Here is a 14,268-nt window from a genome sequence, read left to right as displayed (position 1 = left end):
ATTGGGGGCCTCGGCTTATATTCGGGTCGGCCTATACTCGAGTATATACGGTACTTTTTTAAAACAATTAATGTAATGTTATCTTGATTACAGAACTGCATTAATTTTTCTTTTTTATATCTGTCTTGCGTTTTAAGTCATGCAATATTATGTTTCTATTGTTCATTGAATTACAATATTGTGATAATGCTACAAGAGTCTATCTATCTATCTATCTATCTATCTATCTATCTATCTATCTATCTATCTATTTATCATACCCAGTACAAAAAATGTACTTAAAAAAACGTATAGTTTATAATACGTTTATACAGTGAACTCAATGTCATGTTCAAGAAACCAGTGGTGAGATGATTTGATCTTTGTGACATGGTGCCTTATCCTGCTGGAAGTAGCCATCAGAAAATGGGTCCACTGTAGTCATAAAGGGATGGACATGGTCAGCAACAATACTCAGGTAGGCCGTGGTGATTAAAAGACGCTCAATTGGTACTAAGAGACCCAAAGTGTGCCAAGAAAATGCCCCTCACACCATTACATCACTAGCAGCCTGACCCGTTGATACAAGGCAGGAAGGATCCATGCTTTCATGTTGTTTACGCCAAATTCTGATCCTAATATCTGAATGTCAAAGCTGAATTCGAGACTCATCAGACCAAGCAACATGTTTGCAGACTTCTACTGTCCAATTTTGGTGAGCCTGTGTGAATTGTAGATCAGAGTTTCCTGTTCCTAGCTGACAGGCGTGGCACCCTGTGTGGCCTTCTGCTGCTGAAGCCCATCTGCTCCAAGGTTCAATGCGTTGTGCATTCAGAGGTTCAATGTGTTATGCATTCAGAGATGGTATTCTGCATACCTTGGTTGTACCTTGTGCTTATTTGTGTTATTGTTGCCTTTCTATCATTTCAAACCAGTCTTCCCATTCTCCTCTGACCTCTCACATCAGCAAGGCATTTTCATCCACACAACTGCGGCTCACTGGATATTTTCTCTTTTCCTGACTATTCTATGTAAACCCTACAGATGGTTATATGTGAAAATTTCAGTAGATTAGCAGTTTTTGAAATACTCAGACCAGCCCATCTGGCACCAATAACCATGCCACGTTCAAAGTCACTTAAAGTGGTTGTAAAGGCAGAAGATTTTTCATCTTATTGCATTCTATGCATTATAATAAAAAGCATTCTGTGTGCAGCAGCCCCCTCAGCCCCCCCCCCCCCCCACAATACTTACCTGAGCACCCTCTCTGTCCAGCGATTTAGGGACTCTCCCTCCTAAATGACCAAGATACAGCAACAGCACAATTGGCTCCTGCTTCTGTCAATCAAACTCAGCCAGTCAGGAGAGACAGGGGGCTCAGCTGAACCGCAGCTCAGTGTCTGAAAGGATACACTGCTTGCTGTGGGGGCACTTAACAGGAGGGAGGGGCCAGGAGCTCCAGCTAGGGACCCAAAAAGAGGACGATCCAGGCTGCACTGTGCAAAACCACTGCACAGAGCAGGTAAGTATTATTATCATACAGGATTTATATAGCGCCAACAGTTTACGCAGAGCTTTACAATATAAAAGGGAGACAATACAGTTATAATACAATAAAGTACAAGATGATTAAGACAGCCCTGCTCGGAAAAGCTTACAATCTAATAGGGTGGGACAAGTGGTACAAAAGGTTGTAACTGTGGGGAATGAGCTGATGGAAGTGGTAAAATATTATTTGGAGGCGTGATAGGCTTCCCTGAAGAGATGAGTTTTAAAAAAGAACAGAGACGGTAGCAAGAGTAGGGGATAGCCAGACAGGTTGAGGTAGCGAGTTCCAGGGAATGGGAGAGGCTCTGGAGATATCCTGGAGAGGAGCATGGGAGGAGGAGATGAGGGAGCTTGAGAGTAAGAGGTCTTGGGAGGAGCGGAAAGGACAGTTTAGGTGATAGTTGTAGACAAGATTGGTGATGTAGCTTGGGGCAGAGTTGTGAATGGCTATGTATGTTGTCACTGGGTGATTGGGAGCCAGTGTAGGGATTGGAGCAGAGGGTTGGCAGACGCTGAAAGGTGGATAAGCCTAGCAGCAGCATTCATGATAGACTGAAGAGAGGATAGCCTGTGGAGAGGCAGGCTAAGGAGAAAGGAGTTGCAATAGTCAAGGCGAGAGATAACAAGGGAGTGAATGAGGAGCTTAGTGGTTTCATTTGTTAAAAAGAGGCGAATTTTAGAGATGTTACGGAGGTGAATTTTACAAACTTTTGACAACGACTGGATTTGAGGCTGAAAGGACAAGGATTACACCTAGTACTCTGGCGTGAGGGGAGGGACTGATGGTTGCATTGTTGATTTTGATGGAAAAGTCATGGAGGGGGGACACAGGCTGGGGGGAATATTAATAGCTCAGTTTTAGAGAGATTTAGTTTAAGGAAATAGTGCGACATCCATGCTGATATGTCAGTTAGTAAGTTAGTAATGCGAGAGGAAACTGAAGGCGTGAGGTGAGGAGTAGACAGATAGATTTGGGTGTCATCGGTGTATAAGTGGTATTGGGAGCCATGGGCGGTTATCAAGTGACCAAGGGAGGAGGTGTACATAGAGAAGAGAAGGTGTCCAAGAACAGAGCTTTGTGGGACCCCCACAGAAAGGGGCAATGGAGAGGAGGAGACAGAGTTGTAGGTAACACTGAAGGAGTGCTGTGATAGGCAGAGAACCAAGATAGAGCAGAATCTTGGAGGCCAAGGGAATGGAGTTTATTGAGAAGGAGCGGGTGGTCAAAGTAAAATATGTTTGCTATTTTAATACAAAGAAATTAGGCTTTACAATCACCTTCATTCCCCTTTCTTCCACCATTCTGATGCTTGTGTAGCGCTGGTACGCCTAATGAGTACGCTCTATGTGTTCAAATTTAGTTTTTGCTCAAAACTGTAGCGAGTTTTGGGGTTAATTGTGATAAATTTTACTTTGGCATCAGTTTGGCTGGGCTGTATAGAAGCTCTGCCTGGTCATAGATGGGGTTGTACACCTGTGGGAGGCTATAGAACGCAGTCTGGTTGGACGCATTGGGTACCAATCTCTATCTCGGAGCCAATCAGTGGGCGTGTTTGTCTCACTGCATAATCCGGGAAAGGGTACTTAAGGTGCCAAAGTCACGTGGTTCTGGGTTCCGGTCCAGAAGTTGTTACTGACTCTGTGGTCCTGGTCCTCCAGACCAGCCCCCAGGGGCCCTCATGGCCTGGGGTGTGGATCCATTTGTTCCCGAGTCTCAGAACTGGGTAGTTTGAGGTGCAGTAACTGGAGGGAGGATTCTAAGGTCTGCGGTGCCGCCTCGGATTTTGGAGAGGCCCAGCAACTCTACACTCGACCAGGGGAGGACTCTTCAGTAAGAGAGCCACGCACAAGGCTGGCTGCTCGGTAAGAGCCTGGAAGCTGAGCTGCCATGGACATTGATTGAATCCACAATTCTTACAGAATCACCGGACCGGCTGAAAGATTCTGGTACAGTAAGAAAAGTTCCTTCTTCTACCCTTCCAGTTGTTTCCAACCAAGTTTGCTTGAGAGACTTTGAAAAGCTAGAATTACCTGTTGGCTGCTAAACCCAAACTTAGGATTTATCCAACAGCTAAAGAGTCCAGTTGCGAGTGGCTGTTCCCTGGATTGTGTACAGAGAGAGAGACTTTTGTTGAAGTCAGCAGTTCCGAGCACCTGAGCTAAACTTTACCCTGATACCCTCTATTCCCAACTTAGAGACTGAGTTTGTTCAACTGTTTTATGCTAAATAAAAATCCTAACAAGGAACTTAAGTGTCGGTCTCTACAGTTACTGGGTTATCAACCCTGGGAACTCCTAGACAAGGACAACAAGTACGAGCTGGTGGAGGTAATCAGTAAGCCCAGAAAAATTCAGCAGCTCCTTCGGGGGTTAGTGCTACACTTGATTTGAACTTCAGCAAGTCATCTTCACCGTGTCTAGATGCTTAAATGCATTGAGTTGCTGCAATGTGATTGGCTGATTAGCAATTTGTGTTACCCAGTAATTGAACAGGTGTACCTAATAAATTGGCCTGTGAGTGTATGTTGTGCTTTATATGTAAACATTAAAGTGGATGTAAATCCAATTAATTAAATTTGAGCTGGGCACATATATCTACAGTGTTTTGTTATCTCTCTTCAAAGCACTATATCCTGTACCTTTTCCTGCTCCATTTTTCTGTTATCAGCCTGATAACTCCTGACAAGTTCTCCATCACATATGATAAAAGCAGCCTGAATTTTGTGTTGGGGAGGTGACAGGGCTGGCTTAGCCCTTCCTCTTCTGTGCTGGCCGCTCAGCTGTCGGCTAATTGCCAGCTCTCTTCTCTTTCCACAGTTATCAGCTGTTCACGATGATGCTCATCTTACCTGCCTATTTAAAGCCTTCCAGCTCACTCTTTCCTTTGCCTTCGTGTTGGTTACATCACAAGGAACCATCTCCTGCTGTTTGTTTCAAGACTGGCTTGCTGACATCCCTCCTGGCTTCTTATCCTGCTCGCAGTTGTTCTCCTTGGATCCCTGACTTCTGGACTGGCTGATTACCCGATCTGGTTTATGAACTTTGGACTGGCTGACAACCCGATCTGGCTACTGGACTCTGGCTATGCTTGACTATGTTTTTTTCTATTTACCTTTTTATTTTTATTAATAAACAAGTGTGATTTGATTGTACTTCTGTCTCAGTCTGTTTCATGGTTCCTCACAGGAGGTTGCTATAAAAAGATTAGCAGAGCCCTGAACTATTTAATGAACAGTTCTGAAAGTCTCTACCTATGAGGAAAGGGGCTTTGTGCCTTTCCTCCAATCAGCTGTCCTGGCTGTGTGGCCAGGCTTAACTGCAGTGTTGAACAGGAAGAGAAAATCTCCTAACACAATCTGAACTTTCTAAACAGTATATAAAGCTGAAGACAGCAGATATACATATAAAACTTATGGTAGCAAAGGGGTTAATGGGATTATAATGGTGCCAAGAAAAACAGTATAGGAAGCTAATAAAAATAACAATATTTTATTACATAGAAAAGATACATATACAATTTATAAAAAAAAAGCTGCGTAATTGTATAGAATAATTATACTGGCCAAGGTATCTGTATACACAGAATTGATACAGATGAAAATCACACCCCTACATGTTTCGCCATCAATGGCTTCCTCAGCGGATATACAAATCACCAGTGTTCAAGGCGGCTATGATAATTATAGATACATAGAAAAGTTATTAATTATCAAAAAGTAAACAAAACATAATAAATAACGAAAGGTCATACATCATGGCGCAGGACTCACCTTAATACGCAATAAACAACACACTTACGATAAGGACCCCCAGAAGGGTGCACCCTCCAAAAATCTAAATAAAATGTATCCTATGTATAAAATGTATCCTATAGTTGGCACTCCACAGATATCAGTCTGTGGTGGCTGGATAATCCATGCACATTTCCTCTCAGCAACAATTCCAATATACCACGGAGAAAAGAAACTCACATCACAAGAATGAAATAGATTAGACCATCAGTCAATTGTAATTGCAATTCTAAGTTCAGAAATACATGTCTACAACATAATCAAACAGAGTTGTGGCTGAGCAAAAAGTAGCAAGAAAGATTACCTAATGTTTAAATGGTCTGTAGCAATGGTCGCCCCTGTTGTGCAGCTGATAGTGTGCTGTACAGGCCGGCCCTAAATACCCCCCACTCTGTCGGCATCTGACGTCACAACCAAGTGCAGATGTGACAGGGTGACTGCTCATGCGCTGAGGGAGGCCTTCCATTTCTGCTCACAAATCCCAGAGATCCGTGCGGCGGGGAAAGGCAGTCACATGATGCGGCCGCATCAGGTGATGCGGAAGGACCAATCCATTCCAGGGAAACAGATAGGACCTATTCCTCTGTGTGTAACACAGCCAGGGATGCTGGAGTGGCCAGGGCAAAATCAGGGAAGATACCCTGAGGCCTAAGGCAAGCCACCCTATGCATAACACAGCCAGCCAAAGCGGGACCACTTCCGAATGGACAGGGGCCCGGGCGTCCATGTGGTCACACGCACTACCTACCGTCCATCGCAAAGACAGTCCGGGGGAACCCAAGAGGTCAAAGTGGCAATAGAAGGAGAGAGAAGAACGATATGAAAAGGGAATAACGTTGACAGAGAGGAGCAGCCCAAAAGTAACCCAACCAAAGGGTGCCTGTCATCGAAATGAGCCATGATACAAGATACAAACATGAATAGCAACAATTAGACCATTGTTACAACAAAGAATCACATATAGCAACTAATATTTACAAATTGTTGCTATTCCTTTTTGTGTCATGTGTCATGGCTCATGTCGATGACAGGTTGGGTTGGGTTACTTTTGGGCTACCTGGCATATCGGAATTGGAGCTGAGAGGAAATGTGCATGGGTTATCCAGTCACCACAGACTGATATCTGTCAACTATAGGATAAATTTATTTTGATTTTGGAGGGTTTTATATATATATATATATATATATATATGATTGACTGCATTCAAACTCATTCATTGTGTTATGATTCTAGTACAATCATTATTCCTTTTTCCTAATTACACCTCACATGTGTTCCTTTCCCTTGCAGTGGTTTACATGTGACAGCGTCACTTTTCCATTTTTTTTTGTCATTTGGTCCTACTATCTGTCGTCCCTATACCCACACCTTATTACAGCAGAGTCTATGTAAGTATACTAGAGGCTATGCTAGCCCATGTACTGGACAAAATTCCAGGTAAACAATATTTACTATTCTGTCCTTTTGTATGTATTTTTTTTGTAGCCTGGTCCCTGTATGCCCTCTGTGGTCACACAGAACCTCCTTCACTGCAATACTGAGCTAGCGTGGTGTGCACCCCTCTGGCGGGTCCTTATGGTAATTGTGTTGGGGATTGCGTGATGAGGGGAGTCCTGAGTCATGATGTATGACCTTTCGTTATTTATTATGATTGTTTCCTTATTAATAATTAATAACTTTTCTATGTATCTATTATTATCAGAGCCTCCTTGAACACTGGTGATTTGTATATCCCCTGAGGAAGCCATTGATGTCGAAACATGTAGGGATGTGATTTTTATCAGTAGCAATTCTGTGTATACAGATACCTTGGCCAGTATAATTATTCTATACAATTACTCAGCTTTTTTTATAAATTGTATATGTATCTTTTCTATGTAATAAAATATTGTTATTATTGATTAGCTTCCTATACTCCCATTAACCCCTTTGTTACAATTTCTTACTATTGTAAAGGAATGAGGTGCCAGATTTTTTGGGTCACTCCACCCCATTTGAACATGTAAAACGTATGTAGGAAGATTTGTTTCATCCCTGATACATCTGAGGCTGTTCACTTCAATAGGTATATGTGAGGGTTTACATCCACTTTAACTATCAGCATCATCACTTATTTTATCCTTGGCTTGCCAGACCCAGACTGAGGTTTGCAAGTAATGTAGCCATTACGAGCACTGGTTGCAACAAATGTGCTGGGTAGGGGTGAGCTCCGGAGTGATAATGACCATTTGTAACTCTAGAAAGTGCTCATTATCTCTCTCACAAAGAGTTTTGTACAAAAAAAAAGAAAACTCTGTAATCATTCATTGATCATTCAATTCTTTCTTAAAAAAGGAATTGGTATTTTCACTGTGCTTAAGTCACATCAGGAACATCAAAAGACAGACAATATGTTTATCTAAAATGTCTATCCAAATGATCTATCTATCTATCTATCTATCTATCTATCTATCTATCTATCTATCTATCTATCTATCTATCTATCTATCTATCTATCTACCTACCTACCTATATCTATCAATATGTCTATCCTTTTTAATTTAACTAGTGATCTATAGTACTCAGATATCATATGCCCGTCTATCGTTCTGTCTCTATGAACCAGCTAAAATAAATATACAGAAAACTATTTAATTTTTTAATTCTAGCAAAACATTCCAACAGAAAATGGACTGACATTTTAAATGGCTCTAAAAGAAGAAATGATTTCAACATTAAAGCTACTGCTAATATATACTGAGAGGAACATGTCAGAGGACAGACTTACCAGGGATAAGAAACACAATCTGTAATACACAGCAAACAGTAATTACTCTTCAAAATATATTTTACACATGAAACAGATCAACTCAGTACTTCATAAGCAATGCACATGACAGAAAGACTTGCACATAAGTCTCACTGTAGATGATTTGCTTCAGACTGGCTTTATGAGATGTGAAAGGCAATAACATATCCACTCTTCCTCATTCTGCTGAGGATTAAGCTCTTACAATAGCACAATGTCACAAGTACTGCAGATACTTCTACAAACTTCTACATTAAGATCTCAATAAAAAGCTCATTTTGAAATCAAGTCCTGTACATTTAATATTGAGAGGTTAGCTTTTAAATACAGTGTTCCTTTCACTAGTACGTGGAAAATGATCAGTCATTATTATGGTAGATGTCTTTCTTCGGTGTGCTAAGGACATCTGACTTACAGTTACATTTGCTGAAGACTGATGTTGGTACAGAGTGTGGGGTTGAGTTACTAAAGGCAAATGGGCTGTCCATTTTGCAAGGGAAGTTTCATGTTGCGATCAAGCTAAGCTAAGGAATATTTCCTTAGCTTAGTGAATGATGTCAAGCACTCTTGTTTTATGGTTAGGGTTGTGGGTGAAGCCTGGTGAAGCCTGCTGGGTAGGTTTATGATGAAGTTAAAAAAAGACAGGTCTACGGTTTTTCATACATCATCCCTAATGCACAAGTTTAAACAAAAATAGCATACAAAGCTTGTGGTTGAATCCCTTTATTCAGCCCATGCTTTATCATTTTAAGGAGCAGGAAGCCTACTTCAAAAGAACAAAGCTTGGATCACCAATGTGGACTAGAGGATAAGTCAGGAAATGCCCACCCAAACCCGTTTTTCTCTTTTAAACTACATAGCAGGCGTTGATTTTTATTTGAACTTTTGTTGCCTATCATTGTAAATGGGAGGTTTGACCCCCTAATGATGATGGCAAAACAAACCTTAATACCTGAATGCAGCTTTGCAACCTTGGCATGTCTTAGTAAAACTGTACATATATTTGCAATTAATTAATATATTCAGGCGAATTATACCATGTTTGTTTTATGACAAATATAAATAATAAATAAAAATAAAATACCTCTGACGTACATGGGGATGGAGTAGGGCACAGAAACCATAGTGTGCATTTTTGCCTTTAGTTAATCACATGATCATGTCACAGTTATAGGAGATTGGGGACTCATCCTACCAGCTCCTGATTATCACTGTACGAACAGGAGATAGCTGTCAGTGACAGCTCAGGTAGGGTTTGACTTTGAGAAAAGGCACACTCCCTTCTGATATAGATTTGCTCATATGTGGCAGCTCAGCATAAGGACCACCTTATGCTGTCACATACTGTACAGGCATACTCCACTTTTAAGTACACAATGAGGTTTATTTACTAAAGCTGAAAAGTGCAAAATCAGGCTCACTTCTGCATAGAAACCAATGAGCTTCCAGGTTTTATAACCAAAGCTTAATTGAATAAGCTGAGGTTACACACTCATTGGTTTCTATGCAGAAGTGAGCCTGATTTTGCACTTTCCGGCTTTAGTAAATAAACCCCATTGTGTACTTAAAAGTGGGGTGTGCATTCAGATGGCATTAAGGGGTTAAGATGGGCATAATATTATCATGATCATGGTTAAAAGCATGATCACCATAATTACATTATTGCACAGAATTCCATGATATTTGCATGCATGTACCTAGATCTTTTGTTTGTGTGGGAAGGCTTACCGTGACCCCAGCTATACACCTCTATAAGCACAGTAACAAATGGTTGAAGTTCTAGGACCTCATCAGTGACGGGCAAGGGTAGTTGCAAGTCAGTTCCCACTTTCCCCAATTTTGTGCTGCTTCAGTAATTCCTATTAATTTACCAATGTCTATGGTATTAACCACTTACAGACCGGACCATTTTGCTGGTCAAAGACCAGACCACTTTTTGCGATTCGGCACTGCGTAGCTTTAACTGACAATTGCGCGGTTGTGCGACGTGGCTCCCAAACAAAATTGACATCCTTTTTTTCCCACAAATAGAGCTTTCTTTTGGTGGTATTTGATCACCCCTGCGGTTTTTATTTTTTGCGCTATAAACAAAAATAGAGCGACAATTTTGAAAAAAACGCATTATTTTTTACTTTTTGTTATAATAAATATCCCCCAAAAATATCTAAAAAAACATTTTTTTTCCCTCAGTTTAGGCCGATACGTATTCTTCTACATATTTTTGGTAAAAAAAATCGCAATAAGCGATTATTGATTGGTTTGCGCAAAAGTTATAGCGTTTACAAAATAGGGATAGTTTTATAGCATTTTTATTAATAATTTTTTATTAATTTTTTTTTTACTAGTAATGGCGGCGATCAGCGATTTTTATTGTGACTGCGACATTGTGGGGGACCCATCGGACATTTTTGACACATTTTTGGGACCATTGTCATTTATACAGTAATCACTGCTATATAAATGCAGTGATTCCTGTGTAAATGACACTGGCAGTGAAGGGGTTAACCAGTGGGTGGCAGTGTAGGGGTTAAGTGTTCCTAGGGGTGTGTTACTAACTGTGGGGGGGTTGGGCTTTCATTTAGTGAAAGACAAGTATTTGGCGCAAATCAAAGATATTAGGTTCCCACTTGAAAAAAAGGAGTCTATAAGGTTACATATGGTGAGTGCAGGGAATGCACTACTTTGTCCAGACCAAAAAAAGGAGGGAATAAATGTTCTTTAGTTCATGGAGAGGGGGAGGGGAAAAGGGATGGGGAGGGGGGGATGGATCCGCATGCAGGGCTGCCACCTTAAAAGAGCTGAAACTTGAGCTCCTGGATTGCTGTAGATAAAGGAGAGAAAGGGGCGCCTCTGGGTGCAGATTTTTTTAAAAGGTTTTATTTTTCAGTGTAAAAAACATAAAATTTTGCACTCACATTTAGTAGGCAAAAAGTAAGCATTAAACACCAGGGGTCATCTGGTATATCTGATTCTGCCTGATGAAAGAGCGCGGTCGTCCGACAATCTCGACCCGCACGCTCAAGAAACGCGTCGCATACCCGCTGACGTCACAGCCCCGCGCCCTGGTCGTCTCTGCCTCCCAAGCCTCGTTTTGAAGACCGCACATCTCGTGTCCACCACAAGCCGGCTGCTTCATACAAAACACCTGCAGTGGACAGCATGTGAGAGGAACAGGAACAACGCGATGAGATGACAGATGTGGACCGGACCACTGGCTGACGTCCCAAAAATCAGATATACCAGATGACCCCTGGTGTTTAATGCTTACTTTTTGCCTACTAAATGTGAGTGCAAAATTTTATGTTTTTTACACTGAAAAATAAAACCTTTTAAAAAAATCTGCACCCAGAGGCGCCCCTTTCTCTCCTTTTTCTCCTTTATCTTTCATTTAGTGAACACTGATCACCAATCACATGGAGCAGAGATCAGCGTCACTAGTTACTAGGCAGAATGGAGAAATGCTGTTTACACGGCATTTCCTCTATTCAGCCGTCCCGTGAGACGATCGCGGGGATGCCCGAGACGATTGAGTCCGCGGGTCCCGCGACCGGACTCACGGGGGTCCAGAACGGTCGGGAACCGGTTAAACATGTCAACATTATTTGATAGTTTCCATTATATTTTATTATGTAAACATAAAAAATTATAATAATAAAATGATTATTTATAAACACATAAACAAATACTATTGCATCTTTGGGAATACTTACATGGTAATGGATCATTTCCATCTATTGGCAGAAACAGTTCTCTCCATGTATCTCCATCATCTTTTTTCTCTCCAAGCCATCGATTTACAGGTAGGTGAAGTTCCAAATCTGAGGAAAGGTTCTGCAGTCTTATCTCCTCAAGATACCATTCTGGACTCTCTCCGGAATTGTCATGCCCAACTCGGATTTTAAATGGTTTTAACAAGTATTTTAAATTTACCTGAAAAAGGATCAAACTCACTGTAAGAAATCAGTATTTTGGACATAAAAACATGCAGAAGTATATTATATATACTTCTGCCCCAGCAAGCCCCAGCCAAAAGCCAAGAGACAGAGTGTCACACCGTGGGGTCAGACATGTCCCAGCTAGCAGCCAAGAGACTGGAGGTCTCGTTCCAGAAGTCAGGTTGGCTTCTATAGAGGTGTCAAGAGAACCTCAATCCATAGGCCAGAAGGGGCCAGTGCAACAGAGCGCTGCGGCCAAAGGCTAAGAGAGCCAAAGAGATCCAGGAGATCTGGATAACATGGTCAGAGGGACTGATAAGAGGAGCAGCTGTGCTGCCAACAAGCGAGCCAGGTGGCTCGGCATTTTCATTGCTTGAAAGTTGCGTGGGCAACTAATGTGCACGTGAACTTTCTGTTTATTAATAAAATACTAATAATAAATATTGTAAAAATATAATAAAAGTGGGCTGCCATGCCCCAATATACAGTTTTGGACTGGTGCAACTCACTGTAAACACACCTACGGCTTGAGTTTAATATCCCTAATGCTACAAAATATATATATATATATATATATATATATATATATATATATAGAAAGATATATAGTTGTGCTCATAAGTTTACATACCCTGGCAGAATGTTTGCTTTCTTGGCCATTTTTCAGAGAATATGAATGAAAACACAAGAACTTTTCTTTCACTCATGGTTAGTGTTTGTCTGAAGCCATTTATTATCAATCAACTGTGTTTACTCTTTTTAAATCATGGCAACAGAAACTACCCAAATTACCCTGATCAAAAGTTTACATACCCCAGTTCTTATTACCGTGTATTGCCCCCTTTAATATCAATGACAGCTAGAAGTCTTTTGTGGTATTTGTGGATGAGGTTTTTTTATCTTCCCAGATGTTAAGATGCCCATTCCCCTTGGCAAAAAGCCTCCAGTCCCTGTAAATTCTTGGGCTGTCTTGCATGAACTGCACGTTTGAGATCTCCCCAGAGTGGCTCAATGATATTGACTGAGATGGCCACTCCAGAACCTTCACTTTATTCTGCTGTAGTCAATGACTTTGTGTTTTGGATCGTTGTCATGTTGGAATGTCCAAATACGTCCCATGCGCAGCTTCCTGGCTGATGAATGCAAATGTTCCTCCAGTATTTTTTGATAACATACTGCATTCATCTTGCCAACAATTTTGACCAAATTTCCTGTGCCTTGTAGCTCACACATCCCCAAAACATCAGTGATCCACCCTAGTACCTTTCATCATAGGCCTTGTTGATTCCTCTCCAAATGTAGCGTTTATGGTTTTGGCCAAAAGCTCAATTTTGGTCTTATCACTCCAAATTACTTTGTGCTAGAAGGTTTGAGGCTTGCCTCTGTGCTGTTTGGCGTATTGTAAGTGGGATACTTTGTGGCATTTGCATAGTAACGGCTTTCTTCTGGCGACTCGACCATGCAGCCCATCTTTCTTCAAGTGCCTCCTTATTGTGCATCTTAAAACAGCCACACCACATGTTTTCAGAGAGTCCTGTATTTCACTTGAAGTTATTTGTGGGTTTTTCTTTGCATCCTGAACAATTTTCCTAGCAGTTGTGGCTGAAATTTTAGTTGGTCTACCTGGTTTGGTATCAACAGAACCCCTTATTTTCAAATTTAGGTGCTAAAAGCGGTACAATTATTTTGCATGAAAATTTGGCGTTTTATATTGTAGTCCTGTAATTCTTAGCAATAACTCTCTTAAATCTGTCCAAACCAGAGTCTAGCAGACATCCCAGGTATGATAAAGTTTGAAAAATGAAATCATAAATTATAATATAATAAATAACTATAAATAATTATACCAAATAATAATATAACAATAATAAAAATTATTCAATAATGTAATCAAATCAAAAACACTGAAATTTGCTCAGTTGCAGAATTGTCACTGTCATTACTTTTCAGTATTTGATGACGGATCGCCCCACCAATCACTATCGCTCAATTCTGTGAGTGATTCCAATTTATTATCGCTGTTTTCTAGCTGGTCTAAAATCATTTTTGATGTAAATGGACAGTTTTGGTTGCTATGGACAATCTCCAGTTTCCAGGCATAAAAAAACAGTTTTTATTATATAAGACTGCTTGCAGGACACTGAACAGAACACTAGGGACAAAGGGGAGGTGAAATATTTACATACAGCAATGTAATCTGTAAGATTACATTATACTGTATGTATA

General features: G+C 40.8%; 1 protein-coding gene across 2 annotated transcripts in view; it reads right to left on the bottom strand.

The window, feature by feature from the left end:
• RP1 (RP1 axonemal microtubule associated) overlaps nt 1–14,268 on the bottom strand; it is a 612,495-nt gene that overhangs the window by 299,274 nt on the left and 298,953 nt on the right. For both annotated transcript variants that reach the window (XM_077492703.1, XM_077492704.1), the window contains exon 26: nt 11,818–12,037. In XM_077492703.1, the coding sequence (XP_077348829.1) occupies nt 11,818–12,037 (220 nt within the window). The remainder of the gene's footprint in view (nt 1–11,817; nt 12,038–14,268) is intronic.

Source organism: Lithobates pipiens, unplaced genomic scaffold, assembly GCF_037356315.1.
Source record: "Lithobates pipiens isolate NorthernLeopardFrog02 unplaced genomic scaffold, aLitPip1_a1.2 Scaffold_19, whole genome shotgun sequence".
NCBI classification, from domain to species: Eukaryota; Metazoa; Chordata; class Amphibia; order Anura; family Ranidae; genus Lithobates; species Lithobates pipiens.
This window is presented reverse-complemented; position numbering and strand designations above follow the sequence as displayed.